The sequence below is a fragment of the Sparus aurata genome, chromosome 15 (genome assembly GCF_900880675.1).
Source record: "Sparus aurata chromosome 15, fSpaAur1.1, whole genome shotgun sequence".
NCBI classification, from domain to species: domain Eukaryota; kingdom Metazoa; phylum Chordata; class Actinopteri; order Spariformes; family Sparidae; genus Sparus; species Sparus aurata.
In genome coordinates this window covers 28,515,074-28,533,108 of record NC_044201.1, presented here as the reverse complement: position 1 = coordinate 28,533,108, position 18,035 = coordinate 28,515,074, and the positions used below count along the sequence as shown (strand labels likewise).

Genomic DNA, 18,035 nt, shown 5'->3' with positions numbered 1-18,035 from the left:
TTATTTTAAGCTCAAAGAGAAGTTGATGTTTTCATACGGAGCTTTGGTCTGAAGCACAACCAGTTACTGTGTTATTATATTTCACTGCTATAATTGATGATCAGTCAGATTCTGGTGGGTCGGTCGACTAGAGCTGTTAGATTATAGAAATCAGAAATCAGTTTGCCCTTCTAGTTCCTTCATTAGTAGCCATTTTGAATGTGTTTGCAGCTAAATGTCTGAAGTAAAGGTTTATTTTCACCTTCTGTTCTCTGACTAACTTCCAATATCAAAACTCGTAGATCGATCAGTTTATGGTAAAGTGTGTATACGGTAGTTTAGAGTTGTGTTTGTCTCACACAGAGCTGTCAGTGGGACAGGAGGACTGTAGTTCTGGTCGGACGCGTCACAAACTGCATGAACGTTCCTGAGAAAAAACACCCGGTGCTGTTAAAGGTAACCTGCCGCTGTCGAGCACTGAGTGGCAGCAGGCAGCAGAGACAACCGCCGCGGGAGCTTTTTCAACTTACAGAGCCGACAAACTTTGTGTCACACAGACGCACACAGACACACTGCAGGGGGAGACGCGTTCAGTCACCACCTTCCCCTTTCAGACGAACAATCCCGGGGCGTCACCGAGACGAAAGCAAATTATGTTTGACAAACACTCTTGTTTTGTTCAGCCTTCATGGCAAGTTAGCCCGAACAGCAGATATCATCAGATCAAAGACAATATTTTTTCTTAACATCTCCCTCCCTTCCTCCCTCCCTCCCTCCCTCCCTCCCTCCCTCCCTCTCTCCCTCCCTCCCAGGCAGACGTGCACAGCTACAGCTCAGTTGTTTATCCCATAAGGGTCGTCAGACAACTTCAGAGTATTTGGAGTTTTTTTTGTACTTTGTAAAGGGGATGGGGAGTTGTTCATGTGCATATTTATATGTGCATGAGTTCAGAGTGTTTGTGCATTTACCTCTGAATGTATCCAGTATGTACGAGTCTGTACATGTGCGTGCTTGTTGGGGTGTTTGCATGCATCCAGGTGTGTATGTGTGTGTGCAGGTAACCAAACAAATGAAAACACGGCACAGAAAAACAGCTCGTCCCTCTGTGTGTTTTTTCCAATATGTTTGATTTTTGAGGCTGCCGGGAACGAAAAAAAAAAGCATCGGCAGGTTTAAAAGTTCATCTCGACTAATTTACAAATCCCACCTGAGAAATCTGACAGCAGTTTCACTTAAGAAATCTCAATCACACACACGTATCGCTGCAAATTCTCACCGCGGATGAATTGTATCAAGGTATCACAAAAGGTATTAACAATCCCCCTAGAAGAGCTGAAATAGAAATAGTCCGTGTCAATTTCTCAGCTTCACAGATGGCTGATCTTATTACCATAGTATGTAAGCTGATTCAGCCTATATGAAACAAAACACTGATGAAAGGGAATGAGAGGGGAGGAGAGAGAGAGAGAGAGAGGGAGGGCCCTCAACCGGAACATAATCTGATATTCCAGCAGTCTGCATCACATCGAAAATCCAAAACAAGCGTGAACTCGCCTACAAAGTCAGTTTGTCAGAGTGTCTCGTTGAGGTTTCATTTAATGCTTGTTAACAACTTATTATTTCCCATTTGCAACACCTCCCCGACGGCGCGCAGGGCCAGACGTTACAGCATCACCTCGCTGAGGAGTAAACACGAACACAACAAGGACATAAAGGGAGGTCGAGGTTACCTGGAGGTAATGTATGCGTGAGATCATGAGAAATGCACTCTTCATTAACAGTATAATGATCTGAGAGATGCCAAAACTACATGGTTGATTTAAGGAGAAGATTATGGTTAACCTAAAAACACTCACCGCTGAATATCGACCCTGGGACGTCTCCAGTTGTGTTCACGGTGACCAAAAGATGGATTCTAAATCAAGAAATTATGTTTTCTTAACACTAAGCAGGTGGTTTTTGTGCCTAATTCTGACCAGAGCAGGAGGACAGCATTGTGATGAGACATTCAACTGATAGATATTTTTATCTCGTCTGTGGTTTTGCAAAAAATATAATTTGCCAACATAAATTCTTGAAATTAAGTTGATTCAAACCACATTCATCCATTGTTCTGGTTGTTCTTGTAACCCCTAACCTGGTTGTATTGGAATGCAGTTTTTCAGAGGCGTCTATTCACCTTAAATATTACTATATTACTTATTTATAACAGTAAATAAATACAAAGATTTTTAAATTATATTCAATACTAACATCACAAGCTACTGCCTCAAAAGGGCCGAGAGAAAAATCAACATTTTCCTGAGAATATATAAAAAAGAAAAGAGAACAAGAACTAAACAGAGGTAGATTTTATTAAAGTACTGTCATACTTGACTGCAATATTATGTGTATTTGTTCTGGTAAATCTGATAGTGTATTATCATGTATCAAACTCTTACTATAAACTCAAACTGATCTGAAAACACTCAGAATATTTAATGGTCCGTCAGAGTTACTACTGGATTGCAAAAAAGGTTTTTGGCCTGATGCGACCAATTATTCCAAGTCGGAAAGGCGTCCAGATGGACTGCCTGTCAGCAAATATTGAGGCGTTCTGGACTGACGCCACATCGCGGGTCTAATGAACGGCCTCAGGTCCAAGAACATTTTTTGAGTGCTGATCACTGCCATGTAACTTTCTTTGAGGTCTGAATTGGCCCCAACGATTCACCAGCCTATACTCTGTTTGTCTTTGATATCATTTCTAGTACAGACTGGAGAAAAAAGACAAATCAAACCGTTTCGTTTCTCCGGTCAGATTTGGACATGACATCATTATTCAGTCCCATTTCTTCACTAATTGTCGTTTTAATTGCGATCGTGAGGCTGTCAGTAAATATTGGAGCCACTGTTGTTCGGCCTGGCTGAGCTCTCCCAGCAGGCCTGAGGGCAGCAGTCGGCTCTGACTGCCGTGTTAGCTGATAATTCCACTGACTGCTGGTCTTTTCAGTGGAAGTGGTGGGACACTTGGTGGCCGTCCCTAATGAGACGTCCCTCGTAGCTAACCGTGATGGAATATGACAGGGGTTCATTAAAGCGTTGTCCTGGTGATGCCCGCTCATAAATGCTAGCCTGACTGGGGGCAAACTCATTAAACAGCAAAGTTGCTTTTCATCAATTTACTGGTGGTTCAATATGACAGTGTTAACTGAACCAAAGCACCGCACTTCATCCCCGAGTGAGATAAGGGACCCTTGCCGTCCATGGCTGGACACTCGCATGCTTCAGTCTGATGAAAACATTTCTCCAGAGTATGTTTCTGTGACGAACACAACTTCATTACGTATTTTTTTTGTTATATTGCAGCATGTTACGATGAAGCAGACCACATTTGTTAGATTAATATTACTATCAACCAATCCTGACACAATTAACATAACAATATTGCACGTAAGTACTGTGTGCAGATCCAGTAAGGGATAATGTATAGAACGGTGGTCACTATCGGGAAAATAAGTCCCAACAGGACGAACCGGTCTGATTTGTCCTGAAGCAGTGGCGTGCACAGACTTTTTGAAGGGCAGGGGCGAAAAGAAGGGCACTTTAGTGAGCATTTTGGCTCCCAAGAGGGCACTTTAACGTGCGTTTTGGCTCCCAAGGGGGCAGTTTATCATGTTTTAACCAGCCATGGGGGCAGTTTAGTGTGTTTTGCCAACCAAGAGGGCACTTTAGCGCACATTTCGGCTGCCAAGAGGGCACTTTAGCACGCGTTTTGGCTCCCAAGAGGGCACTTTATCATGTTTCAACCAGCCAAGGGGGCAGTTTAGTGTGTTTTGCCAACCAAGAGGGCACTTTAGCGCACATTTCGGCTGCCAAGAGGGCACTTTAGCACGCGTTTTGGCTCCCAAGAGGGCACTTTATCATGTTTCAACCAGCCAAGGGGGCAGTTTAGTGTGTTTTGCCAACCAAGAGGGCACTTTAGCACACGTTTTGGCTCTCAGGAGGGCACTTTAGCACGCGTTTTTCAACGATTGGGCCACGAGGGAGTGCGACCGCCCCACCTGCCCCCCCCTTGTGTACACCACTGTCCTGAAGGGACTTATTTTCCTGATAGTGACCGCCGTTTTATACATTATCCCACTTATTACACGGTTACTTGCCAACACGAAAGACAACTTAACACAGGGTACCTTTTTACAATTTATTTGTTACCGCTCATAGTGTTTTTCAGCAGAGAAATATAGTTTTGCTAAACCGACGCCGTTTCGCTTTTCCCTCTTCGCTGCTTTCGTCTCTTTTTCTTTTCTTGACCGGTGACGACAACTCAGCCTTTTGCCAAGAGTTGAAATCACCATATTTTCCAAAAATATTAAAGTTAATGTGAAACTCATGCATACAGGTGGCCTAGGAGTTTGTTTTTTTTTTTTCCGATATGAAGTAGACTACAGATCAGCTGACGTCGCTTAGCGACCGAAGACGCTGCGGTGACAAGTGACCGGACTACTAGCGAAGCAAAGATTTTAGAGCGTGGAGTGCTACGAAATACGTGAATCAGAGGCAAAAAGGCCACTTTCCTTGACGACGCTAAAATATGCTTAGCAACGGTCAATTATACGAAAATAATTGACCGCTGAACGTTGGGAAGGCCCATTCAAGTGAATATGGAGCATTCTACAGCATTAAAAAGAGCCGTGTAATAAAGTCTGATAATCACCAGCCTGCGTCTCTGTGCCGTTAAACACCATCGTTTTCAAAATATAAATGTATATTCAGCTCATCCTAACAAGAAAAATGGGTATTAAGGTCAACCCATATTTATGCTTATTGTTAGGCGGCAACCTCTACTGGCTGTATTCATTATGACGGGGCAAAGAGGGAGGTTAAAGGGAAATAAAACCAGCTCGAGTTTCGTCAGACGGTGGCTGAAATATTGTTGTACCAGATGCATCTGTGATTACGGTGCTTCTCGGCAGCATGTGACCCCTCACTCCAAATTGCCAGACCGATGATTGAATCCAAACCAAACTGCAGCCATTGTGCAACTGGAGCACACACGCGTTACGGGAGCTATGATTACTATAATAGTTGATGATCAATGGGTCTGCTCACAGCTGACTTTGAAATAGTCCCTCTCTGCAAATGGATATGACAGAAAGAGAAGCAGACAGACAAAGAGCAGAACAGACTACCGAACATGTCTGATTCAGAGCAGATGTCAAGGAGGTTGGACTTGTTATGATGCTCAGCTGTTCGGCCTCGAGTGGTTGTTTAGTTGAAATAATGGCTTTCTATGCGCCTTTCAAGAGTTTAAGGTAAGTGCTTAACCTTTGCTCTTGGTGTGTTGGTTTTCTGAGAGTGTTTTATGTCAGGGATCACGTCTATTTAGAGCAGAGAAGGAATACATCCAGCCTGTTGGACCGTCAGGCAGCAGTAAAATATCACTTTAGAGAAACGTACACATTGATCATTGCTGTGTCAACTAACGGGCCGTCGCTGAAAGGACAAAGCTTACAAAAGGCGTGTCCTTCAAAGGATTTAAGGTGAGTAGGCTGAACAGCACCGCCTCCTAAATCGACAAAGTCTGCAGAGCATTCATCACATCATCATCACAAGTTCCCACCGACAGACACACAAAGACAAGCAGCCACATCCGTCAGAAGCTTTACAAAGCTTCAGTGAACTCCAGGTCACAAGGCTGAACCGAAGTCACCACAAGATTCCTGCCCTTGTAGTCGTGGTTAACCTCATTTTAGGCTTTCTACCCTTTGATACCTCGTTGCAGGTCTCTAAGCTCTGTAGCACAACCACAACATGGTTTCATTTGAATAGTTTTAGGTAAGACTGAAGAGTAAAAACAATATTTACATCTTGTATCTGAGCACAGTTTTGTAATGTCAGCTAATGACGAAACAATGTGCACCTGGGAGAAGATATCCTTTGTAACAAGTGGTTAACGTAGTCGCAGGGTAGATTTCAACCTAAACCATCTTTTCTTAAAGTATATTTGTTGACTTGCAACAGAAAAACACACAAAACTGTCTTAAAACAATCAGCGGTATTCTCCAGTTTGTCGCTTTTTGGTCAGTTGAGATGATGATCCTGAAACGACATCAATCGCGATCATCCAGCTCATAAACCTGACAAAGCAAATATTAGAGAACATTGAGGAAATATTGATTAAGTTGTACATTCCCTTTGGAGAATCCCCAACAACCGAAGGCAGAAAACAGCTGCAAGAAACACTCTGAACATTCACCTTCTCCGATCTTAGTGACTGCCATGTAACTGATCGTATACATCAGCCATGTGCTCCAAATCTGGTCAAATGAAGACTGTAATCCTCGCTTTAAACAATACTTGGAACTTGGTGATCTGTTATATATTCTGTCTTTAAATGTTGAGGTTGTAACCACTAATACAGTATCACCAAAGTGGACGCGTCCACCAAATTCTAGAAAAGAAGGAGGTCACAGTTCTCTGTCGTTTCTTCTGGGGGCATTTATAAAAGGTTTGCCAGACCAAGGATGAAAAAACCCTGAATATGAGAGAGAACATTTATATAAACTCTGCTGGAATATAGTTTTCTTGCATTTATGCATTTTGTAGACAACATGAAAGTTTTAAATAAACCATCTCAGACTTCCCACCGGCTAATTCTGACAATACTCTTGAAATCCAGTTAATCCCTCTGCTGTCAGCTGTTTGATGATGTTTCACCTTCTCTTCACATCAAAAGAAAAATCCACAGGTGGTGCAGATTTCCCAAAACCTCTGCTGTAAATCTGTAAGAATCTCCAGCAGGGACGGATCTGCCTCTCATACACTCTGTATATCACATGACGGAGATAAAGCTTTTATTTTTTTCATATCAGCACTTTGCTTCCACTGACATTTAAGGCTAATATCGACCACAGCCAACTATTATGGCTGCTTTCATCAGAGTACATGGAAATGGATGATTCACACACACCATCTCCCCACATGTGTGTGTGTGTGTGTGTGAGAAAGGGCGCTGAGTGCATTCATGTGTGCAGTTCTGAGTGTGCCTATTCAAACAAAGCCGAGCCCATTTCGTAGACAGCAGAAAAGATAATGTCACATTAATGACAGCACACAATCTAGTCAAACACATGTCCGAAAACACACACATCATTTCAGCCAGTCACAGAGATATCAACCAGCCGGGCAGCTGTGGATGTCAACAACAATTACAACGTGCGATTGTGTTTCTATGTCTGCATTTACATGACCAAAAAGCTCATCTCAAGACTGGGCGAGGGAGCTGCATTGGTGCCATCTAGTGCTTTCAAACCTCAGTCCCGACTCCAGCAGACAGGCTGAAGCCATCCATGAACTGTGAAATAAAACCTTTACCACCCCAGAGGGAAACATGACTCACTTTAGATGATATCGCATATTCAAACTCGTATTTCCAGACTTTACAGTAGGTTGTTAATGTTGCTAAACGTTAGCTGTGTTGTTACAGACCGCTGGAATACCAAATATGATGCCTTGGACTGACTGCTGCACCATTTCTCTGAACTCAAGCTCTCATTCTTTGTCTGAAAAAAGACTATAAATGCCGTTTTAAGATAAAAGCTTCGCTGCGATAAAGGTGAACCCGTGTTCACCATCTTCAATCATACTCTTCAAGTTGTTTTTCTGCGATCAAAGGCATATTTGAGGTGACCAGTGCACTCTGTGGCACGACTCCTCTGATTGCTGCATCCTTGTAAGCCTCCCTCATTGAAACAATGATAGCCTCACTCAAGCTGGAGGGCTATTGACATTGACGGGACTTGAACTTTTATTCTAGCGTGTTATAATACTAAATCTGATGACGGCAATTCAATAGGCTGAATGTGTATGAGTGTGTGTGTGTGTGTGTGTGTGCGCTTGTGAGAGAGATGCGGCGAGAGCGAGCATGTGTTCGTGTGCCACAAAACATCTGTTTTGACTACAGCGTTCCTCCTTCGTCTGCCCTTCAAGAGGAAAACCAGCAATTTGTTGCAAATGAGCTCAGTCAATGTGATCCCTGCAAGCATCTGGAAGCAGGAAAGTAAAGTCCTGGACAGAAACACGTTCGCTCTCTCTCTTCATCCAACTCTTAAAAGTGGGATTATCTTTGTGACCAACTTTTACTTTGATATCGTTTCTGAAACGTTTATTTTGAAACAGTATCACCTATTGTAGAATAGAAAAGATCAATTTAAACCATTGGACAGTTGGATATATGTTCAAACTACTTTATGTTGCTTCCTCACTTCCAACTTGACTTTCTTAAGGCTCAGTTTTAATGTTTGTGTGACAATGATTAAGTTCAGAAACAAAGTCCACTTGACTTGGGTGAGAAAAAAAAACATGTTTCAGATTATTTTGGCAGCACGACGACTACTGGAGAAGTTCTGGCGTCTGGTTAAAAACACCTGGGTACATCCAGTGATTTCACACTTACAAATGTTGAAATGCAGCCTTGAACAGTCGTCCTCGAAGCCTTATTAAGTATTAAGTCACACATAGAGCCGCTAATTGTACACAGGTCAATACAGGGCGTATGAGAAAATTATAACCGTGGTGGAGGGTCAGGAGGGAGAGGGAGACTCAGGTGTCGTGACGGCAGGATACTTACAGTAACATGTTCCCCGGAGAGGGTTACCAAGGTAACGGTTCTCTGAGTCACATCTGGAAAGGGAAGACAGGTGGAGAGGGAGAGAAAGAAGAAGAAGAAGAAGAAGAAGAAGAAGAGAGACAAAGAACACAGGCGTTAGCAGTTCAACAAAGGTTGAGTTTTTACAAAGACACACGCTCGTGTAAAGCGCATGTGTGTACGTGTGTGTGTGTGTGTGTGTGTGTGTGTGTGTGTGTCAGGTGGGCCCTTTGCTGCAGGTGTTGTCTTCTTCCACCTCTTTGCGAGGTGATTTCCCTTGACAGTCCTGTCTAGCCGTAGCTGCTCTCTATTTCCCCATGGGTCCACACATTCACACACACACACACACACACACACACACACACACACACACACACACATATATTCTCACACACTCACACACAATTATTGGAGAGAACACCTTGAACTGCAGCATGAGAGAGAGAACACGACAGCTTGTACATGCTCGGGAAAGATTTTATGCATCTGCAAAAGCACCGGAATAGAGCAATAAATTAAAGACCTGTCTGCCGGGGAAGACCCTGCAAACAATATTTCATATTTCAATATCAAACAATAACTCCTGGTAAGCTTTAAACGGGGCCATTGGAAAGTAAGCTTATGGTCTGGTTAGGTTTAGACACAAAAACCACCAAATGATGGATGGAAATGTTTCAAAGTCTCACCAAAAGTATCCTGGTTTTGTCGCCACAAGCACGGCTAGATAAAGTCATCCAAAAAATAAAAAAGTAAAAATATCCAATGGATATCAGACATGGGGTAACATTCTTCACGTTTGAGGCCTTTTAGCATCTCTCATGAGGAGGTGGAGGAGAAGGAGTTGGGGCTACACTAAAGTTCAAGTCTGCAGGACAATTTGGTTTCATCTCCAGGCATTTTTCTGGCAACGAAAACCGGTATTTTAAGCAAAACCATAATGTTTTCCAAACCCCTTACCGAGCTGTTTTTGTGCCTTAACCTTGTCTGTGGTTTTGCAGACATGAACATTCATTCTGACCATTAGGTTCGTAAACATGGATTCCACTGGAGACACAGTACAAACAAACCCTTTAATCTATTTCTACGGAATGATCCACTTCTGAAACCACCGCTGCAGATAAACTGCTCAAGACCAAAAATATTAAATTAGAGAGATTTTAAGTGCAATGCTCCTTTTGGCTTGTTGTGGATTCATCTCTTTCATTCAGACGTTAGTTTCTGTCTTTGGATTGGTATTCAACAGTGCTGGTTATCGGAAAACTACATTTTGACATCACGACATTTCAGTTTTAACACAACATCGACTGTCATTATTGACAGACTTTGACGACAGTGACCGGCAGAGACGACGCAAACAATCCACGATGCATATTTTATTGACACACCAGAATCTACTCAGCCATTTTCCTCGTTATGTTCTCTGTGACATGACGGAGAGTGACTGTCTTTTTTAAAAAGACGCACGTTTGTTGATGGACAGTAATTGGTTGCGGTTGAAAGTTGTGACCTTTAGGTTACAGGAAAGTCCCTAATGAGCAGAGCGCGCCGCTGCAATACAATAAGATTAAAAACAATTGATTTCTCCAGGAGAAATATGATTCATTTAAAAAAATACATACTTCCAGGAACGTTACGTCTCTTGTAAATTATAGATAACTTTCTCTATTATTATAGAGTATTTGTAAATTAATTGTAATGTAAATTTAAACACTTAGCAAAACTAATTAAAAGGGAAGTTTTGGGGTTACAGTTTTTTTTTGCTTTCGAGTCCATTAAAGTGTCACGACAGATGACATGAACCTGAAGTAGCTCCGACCACAGATAGGAAAATTACAGCCTGACAGCAGAGAACAAAAGAAAAAACAGAATTATTAAACTTCTACTGTGAGCCAAATGAAAAGAGATGTAAAACGAAAACGTTATAATGATATCAGGGCTTTTAAAATGACATTAAGGAGCGTCTGAATCGCAGCGATGAGGGGGTATAAACCGTGTGCGTGCGTGGGAGTGGCTCTATATAACATATCATCTGGAAAGACTTTAAAAAGGAAAACAAAGAGGGTGTTTACTGACATTGTAACAGCTTTATGAAATTCTTTATCGCGGCAATATAGAGAAAAAGAAAATGAAATACGGAGAATAAATCATTCAAAGCACACCGTTTCGAAGTGTAACAGAGGATGGACGGGAGGATTCAGGGAAGACAAAACAAAGGTAGGCCAAGGAGAGAACAGAGAGGGCATTAAACACCACGTACGGGAGGAAAAAAAAAAAAAAAGAGGAACCAGTTAACGAGAACAAGAGGGCAGGTTGGGTTTACAGCCCGAATGTTTGTGGATTCTCTTGTAGTGCAGCGGCAGGTCACGGAGCAGCGCTGGATGCTGAATATTTCATTCCTCTATAAACCCGCGGCCAAGGACGAGGCCTTAAACCACAGCTGCCTCACAGAACTCACATCCCCAATCTGGAGTTCAGAACGACAATAAAACAACAACAACAAAGCAGCAGCAGCGTGATCACGTCGGTCTAATAGCGGCGTGTGAAACAGTTTAACAGACCGCGACTGATGCGTTTCTGCTGAAATCAGCAGAATGGTTCTTATCAAGAAGCTGGATTTGTTCAGATTTTATTGCATTTGGCCGCGTTTTGTGAGTCCAGTCTCACGGCGCCGATTGCTGCGTGTAAAAAGAATAAAAGAAAGAAAACATACATGTGTTTGTGCACGAGTAAAGTCCTGTTAGAAAAGAAGGAAAGAAGGAAGGAAGGAAAGTTGTGCCCTTCAGAAGTGGAGGTGAGGCTTGAGAGAGGATGACAGAGGCTCATTAAACAAACTGAGCGTCGTCGTCTCGGGAGAACTCTGTGACTTTAAAAGCTTTGGAGTCGCTTCCAGCCGACTGCCACAGAGGAGACGTCGAGGTCTAAAGCCCGTTTCAGCGCGAGGAGATTTATTGTTATGAATGTAATGTCATAAACCGGCCGGGGTCCTCTTTGGAGCTGAGCATGATCTATAAAAAAACTTTGGGAAATCACCAACGATCCCAAAGCTAAATCTAAAAAAGGACAGAAGTGAAAACAGCCCTGTTCGTATAGTTAGCTAACAGGCTAGCTATTTACATATGTGATGAAGAGCCACCGAGAAGGAGGACCAGGCGACGTGCAGGAGGCGAAGAAGGGAAGAAGGATGAGCTGTTTCTCTTTAGGGACACTTAAGTCCTGGACGCAGAGCTCCAACAAAAAGGTGACGGACACTTAAGCTGCTTACAGAAGCCTAATGGGGACAAAATAAGGGCCACACAGGACTGGACAGCCTCACCACTTAACATACTCAGCTACACAATCAATGACACACACGCCGACATATACAAGTGACGAGTATTTATCTCTGCTTGCCGTTTCTGTAAAACAAAATTAAGGTATGTCTAATCAATGTGAAGTGTTTAAAACCGTTAAATCAACCAGAGTTCAGTGAGTAAAAACAGTAAAACGACAAACTGCGTGTTAAACTTTGTTTTTGCAACATTCAGAATGAGTGGAGTTACAGTAAAAGATGCAAATAAGCAGTCAATTAGTGGAGTTGTCTAGATTTGGAGAGGAGGCCAATTAAAGCTAAATAAACACAATCAAACAATCAGTCAAGACGACGCGACGGGAAAACGAGGAGAGATAAAGTGGAGACGTCAGCGGAGCGAATGTGAAAGCGCAACCCAGACTCTCTCACAGCGAAAAAGGAAAATAACAACTCGGCTCGGCTTGTAAAGATTATTCATGAATGTCTTAAATTAAAACAGTAACCACGGGCTCAGCAGCAGGGGAACATCTGGCGAGCACGCTGATCTCACAGGAGTCCCTGCAGCTCAGGTACGAACCGCAATCCAGAAAACTTGACCCGCCACCTTCACGCTCTGAGCTGCGTGTCTGTGTAACAGCTGGTGCCTCGTGCACTCTCACGTTGGCCCTGTGAACACACGGCGAGCAGCGGCTTCAGCTACGATATGATCTGCTGTGAGAGCCACTTTAACAGGCTGTCAAACATTTTGGTTCAGGGAAACGTATCGCAACATCTACTGCTACTACTTGTGGGAAATGTAGTTTGGAGGTTCATTGTTCTCAGAGGATGATGATGATTTGGTGGCAGTTTGCAATCAGGTCAAAACATCCAAGGAATATGTAATAATTGTAGTTGGAGTCCTGGATAACATTTTAGCAGTGGAAGTTTCTGCAACCCACAGATGTGTTTACAGGCTGTGTACTGTAACATGTAAACGTGTCAAATCGTGCTCACTTCACATGTTTATTACCTGTTTTCATGTAAAGGGAGGAGGAGGGAATGTTGGTGGAGATACAGGCGACAAGGCCGACAAGCCAGTGACTGCAGTTCAAGTCTGTGTTTCGACGTTCGTAAGTGGGAAATCACTGCTTGTTCCACAATCGCTACATCTACGAGGAAAAGCTGTCGAGTATGGCCGCGTTGATAGGCAGCTTTTAGACGTGTGTCAGGTCAAATTAATTCAATTTCGCTAGACAAAAACAATAAATCACTAAAGGAGGGAATTTAAACAGCTTGGGGACAACAGGTCAGGAAAAGTGGTACATATATACAGAAGCACTGGCTTCCTGCTGCGGCCCGCATCCGATTCAAGACGATGGTGCCGAGCTCGCTCAGCGAAGTTTCGACTCTTCTGTTTTGGCGCCTCAGTGGTGGAACAAACTCCCGACTACCTCGACATCGCATAGCACAATTCCCTCCTGACCCCCGCCCAAAAAAATAACAAATTCTATGCACTTGTATGTTGGTATCGTTAGCACTTCTATCATAGCACTTATAATAATAATAATAATACATTTTATTTATACAGCGCTTTTACAGCTCTCAAAGACGCTTTACATAAAACCAAATACAGAGGAAAAATACATAAGTGCTCAGTGCAAAGAGGAAGAAAGAGAAATAAATGAAAAGTACATAGAAGGACGAACAAACAATGCACTGATCGTTATGCACTTAAAGCAGTTATGATCCTCAGATGAGGGCTCGACAGTCCATCGACAGTGATGTGTCGTGGTTTCTCTCTTGTTACAAATATACTCATTGTAAAGCTAAATGCCCTAAATGTAAATGTAAACATAACTTCTGTTGTTTTATACGAAAGCATGTTTTTCATGACGTCTTTATATTTCTACTGTAACGCACATAAATGTAGGTATGTTACTATATTTAGCCCTACGAGTTATACTGTCCGAAGAATCTGACTCCTCTGTTTAATATGAATGAGGACACGTATACGTGTTGGTCTCACACACAGAAACGATACCTGCTTCACCTTACAGTCCCATTATTTCTGACTCGCTCACACACACACACAAATATGCATCCACACACACCTGCTGTAACCTGAGGGTGCGCACCATCCGCCCCCGGAGGGGAAATTGCTCGTTCATAATCAAAACGACAAACAAATGGCCCTTTACTTGGCACACCATTTTGGAGCGACTCAAGCAGAACAAACAGAGCGGTGACAGAGCGACATTCAGAGACAGAGAGAGAGAGCTGGTGTCGGAGCAAATCAAAGGTGAAAGCGACTGCAGCACTGCGATGCACAAGTGATCACACACAAACACACAGTTCCTGCCGCAGCCTCTGTGGAGTCCCCGGCAGAATAACGAATTACTGGTGCGCGCTGAAAAGAAACATTACGCTCAAAGAAACTGACGCAGACGCCAAGCGAACAGGAGAGCTGAGGCTGTGCAGCCAATTCTACATTCACTCATATTCTCTGCAGCTGTGTTCTGATCCGGGTTCTGCCAATATGTCACCAGCATGATAATCAGACTGAAGAGCCACTGTGTCACACTTCACTCATCAGGCTGACATATGGTCGCGTTAGATGTTTTCTGTGAAGGAGGTACTAATCAGCAGCCATCTCAAATCATCATTCACACATCTTTTGCAGCAACGTAGAATTAATTAATTTCTAAAATCACAGCTAAGTATTGAGCTCATCTTGAGATGAGGCAACAACTGGAACAACTCGGAGCGAGACCTTTCCTTGAACAAGACTTCTGGTAACGAACGGGATCAGAAATCTTTTCCGTGACATCGTCAGAAACTTTTAACGGACGCAGTTTTCTGGTCAGAGTCTAGTAAGGAGAATTCTCCTTGTCGAGGTCGAGAGCTGCTAATTCTCAGAAGAATTTTAGACTCAGCTTGATGAATCAAATCTCTTTAATACAGGCAGCGTGGAGAGAAGACCCGAAGTGTTCTGTCACGTCTTTCAAATGTTTCTGACTTAAATACAGTAGTTACATGTCTGTTTTTATATTACCTACCGACCATCTGCTGTTTTATTTGCCCCTGATGTGACTTTCCGACCCCCTTACATCTGTATCTCACCTCCTCTCACATCCTGATATATTCTCTACCGCACATTGATTACAGAATTCAAAACTATTTAATTTCCCACAGTCTCACCGAAGTATTGCGTTATAAGCACTGCAGCCATGTTGCGGCGGTAAATATAGGGCCCAGGTCCCCTTCACAGTAAGAGCACATAAATAAATACATGTGGGTGCAAACATGTGTTTCAACATTTTTCATTTACTATATAAAACTTCTGGAGTGTTTAACTGAGTCTCACAGGATTCCTCCCAGTGTGACGCACTGATTAGAGCTGGCAGTGAACATGTGGAGGGTTCAGGGCAGGTCGAGTTCATGTTAATGTCAGGAGCTGAGCTTTAAGTTCGGGATCGCTCACAAGGTTAAGTTGAGGTTAGCGTAAGGTAATAAGTGGTTAATATCGAAGTTTAAGTTGAAGGGTCGGAACATTTCCATAATTGGTCGCAGGTTTGATTCAAGATGTGGACGTATGCAAGCGTGCGTGCAGGGATTTAAAAATCTTACAACTCATCCGAATAAATAAAAGCTATAGAATAATAATATAGTTTTTCTAACACACACACACACACACACACACACACAGAGTATGTGCTCTCTGCTTCTAGCCTCGCCTGTTAGATTTATTGATGCAGCAATTTTCAGTCTGCCTCCATGCTGTGTTAGTCTGCCAAGCCATTTAGGATATTGTAGCGCTGCAGCGGTCAGGTCTGGCACAGCTGGTGGGGGGACACACAGTTCACACACACACAGTTCACACACACACACATACACACAGTTCACACACACACACACACACAGTTCACACACACACACACATACACACACACAGTATCCACACTCACAAAACTCGAATATTAAACTCCTGAGCCAGTTTTTGTTTTATTATTATTTAACCGTCACCATAATAAAAATAAACAGCACCTTCAAATTTAGAGGCAGATTTAGCTGATGATCTTAATAAAGGAGTGCTCGCGGGGCGTTCAGGTGTCAGTGTGCAGCAGCTTTGTGTTCGCTGCCATTATATTTTGCTCACACACACACATCTGTACCGACCTCTCAGTCTTCTGTGGAGCCAGGAGGACGGGGATGAGGAGGTGGTGTGCAAGAAGACGCTGATCATTTAACTGATTCAGCTCGTGATCGAGGGCCAGCATCGTGTTCGTCTGATCAAACTGCAGTTTAACGTTTGTATACTCACAGCTGACACTGGTCTCCCTTGATGCCTTTGGTGGTACAGAAGCACTTCCCTGAGTTGACGTGGCACACGTTGGCATGGCTGTTACACTTGCAGGCTGCAAAAGACAAAAGACAAAAAGAAAACTCAAACATTTACCTCAAAGAAGACGATGAAGACGGAGTAGGAAAGTTGAAACTCAAGCATCTTCTGGTTCTGAGTCATTCCCGCTCTGTATTAAAAAGCGCTCAGTTCCTGATTGCAATGACTTCTCTTGATTTCCTCTTACTTGAACTTTTGTGCACATTCACCAACCTTAAAAACCATCATTACTTCCACATTACGTGTTGAAATTGTGTCCCTGCTACATACAGTCACCGCTGAAGAGGCGCTGTCTCATTATCAACAACACATTTCAGGAGCTTTACAGCAGAACAGCAGTACGGCGTTCTCCTGAACAACTGAAGTAGCCGGAGATTGTTTTAAAGAGCCGCAATAATCCCCGGAAGCCCTGAGATTCCATTCTGAGCTCGTGCAGCCACTTTAGTTCTTTCTTAAGAAGACTGCGAGGTCGAAGCCACAATCCAACATGACTAAGAAACAGAGAATACGCAGCAGCTGTTTTGACAAGGCAGCTGAAACGTCTCAGTGGGAAGGGAAGAAAACTAAGCTTACATGGTAATAAAATGTTCATCAACATCAGATTTGAGACGTGATTACACAAGACGTGATTCACATCAACCAACGTCTGGAACGTTTCTGCATCCTCGAGGTGAAATTTGACTTTTTTTTTTGTTGGAAGCGATTTATTGCAGGAAGTTTGATTAGACCAACAGAGATGGGAGCTTTTTTTCCTGGTGTGTCTAATCTCTTCTAATCATTCTGTTATGTAAAAAGTAAAAAAAAAAAAAAAAAAAAAAAAAGCATGATGTAGCCGGATGATTCACGCAGAGCCGAGCCTGTAATTTAGACACTAAATCACTTCTGCATGGAGTGACTAATGGCGGAGACAAACAGGAACGTTCTCTCTACCCTTGTGTTCACATCCACGCAAGGCCACTCTCTTCGCCGCGTCCCCTCTCCGGCTGAATTGACTTTGTGCTTCGTTCTTATTCTCTCCAATTGGCACGGAGACAGGGCCTGTAATAAAACAGTGGTGCGCGCAGGTCAAGGTAAAGCCGAGGCGCTGGCAGATAATGAGAGGAAAAACATCCTCCTCTATCCCTTCTCCTCCTCTTGCCTGGGAATCGAGGGGGCCTGAACTGATCGCTTACACAGAACAAAAAAAAACTAAGTATAGGACATAAAGGCTGCTTTTAATATTGAGATTTTGGAACACACAAACACACAAACGCACACAGAGAAGCTGAAAAACAAAGCTGTGCAGTGAGACATTTAAATGTCAGCAAGCTGAAAGTAGAATTGACGTCCTGCAACTTGAAAAAAACCCAGAGACACCGACAGCAGAGGCGGCAACAGTGACAAAATACGTTTTCAATCTATCATTTGGAATTACATTGACCTGTAAACCTTTTCAGAGATGCACACTGAACTGTAAGGGTTCAGGAGATAACAGAGTCTTAACAAAAAGTGGCTTTTAGACTTGAGATAATAGACGAATCACAGGTGTGTTAGCGCAGCCTCGGGTCACCCCGCTGTTCATACAATATTGATTTAGTAGGCAGTCAACAAAGGCATACAAAGGACACAGCTAGGAGAGATGTGCGTCCACGGATCTCACACAGATTCATTTTGCCAACAAGCACTCGAGAAAAACCAATAGAGTCAGAAAAGAAGGAGACAACGAGCCGGAGATGAAGATTTCAATGGTTTTTGAAGAGCAAAGTCATCTTAGACTCTTA

At 43.0% G+C, this 18,035-nt stretch overlaps 1 protein-coding gene across 3 annotated transcripts in view; it reads right to left on the bottom strand.

The window, feature by feature from the left end:
- atrnl1a (attractin-like 1a) overlaps positions 1-18,035 on the bottom strand; it is a 237,858-nt gene that overhangs the window by 135,710 nt on the left and 84,113 nt on the right. For all 3 annotated transcript variants that reach the window (XM_030441997.1, XM_030441996.1, XM_030441998.1), the window contains 2 exons: positions 16,198-16,291; positions 8,591-8,643 (listed from right to left, as the gene is read on the bottom strand). In XM_030441997.1, coding sequence (XP_030297857.1) covers positions 8,591-8,643; positions 16,198-16,291 — 147 coding nt within the window. The remainder of the gene's footprint in view (positions 1-8,590; positions 8,644-16,197; positions 16,292-18,035) is intronic.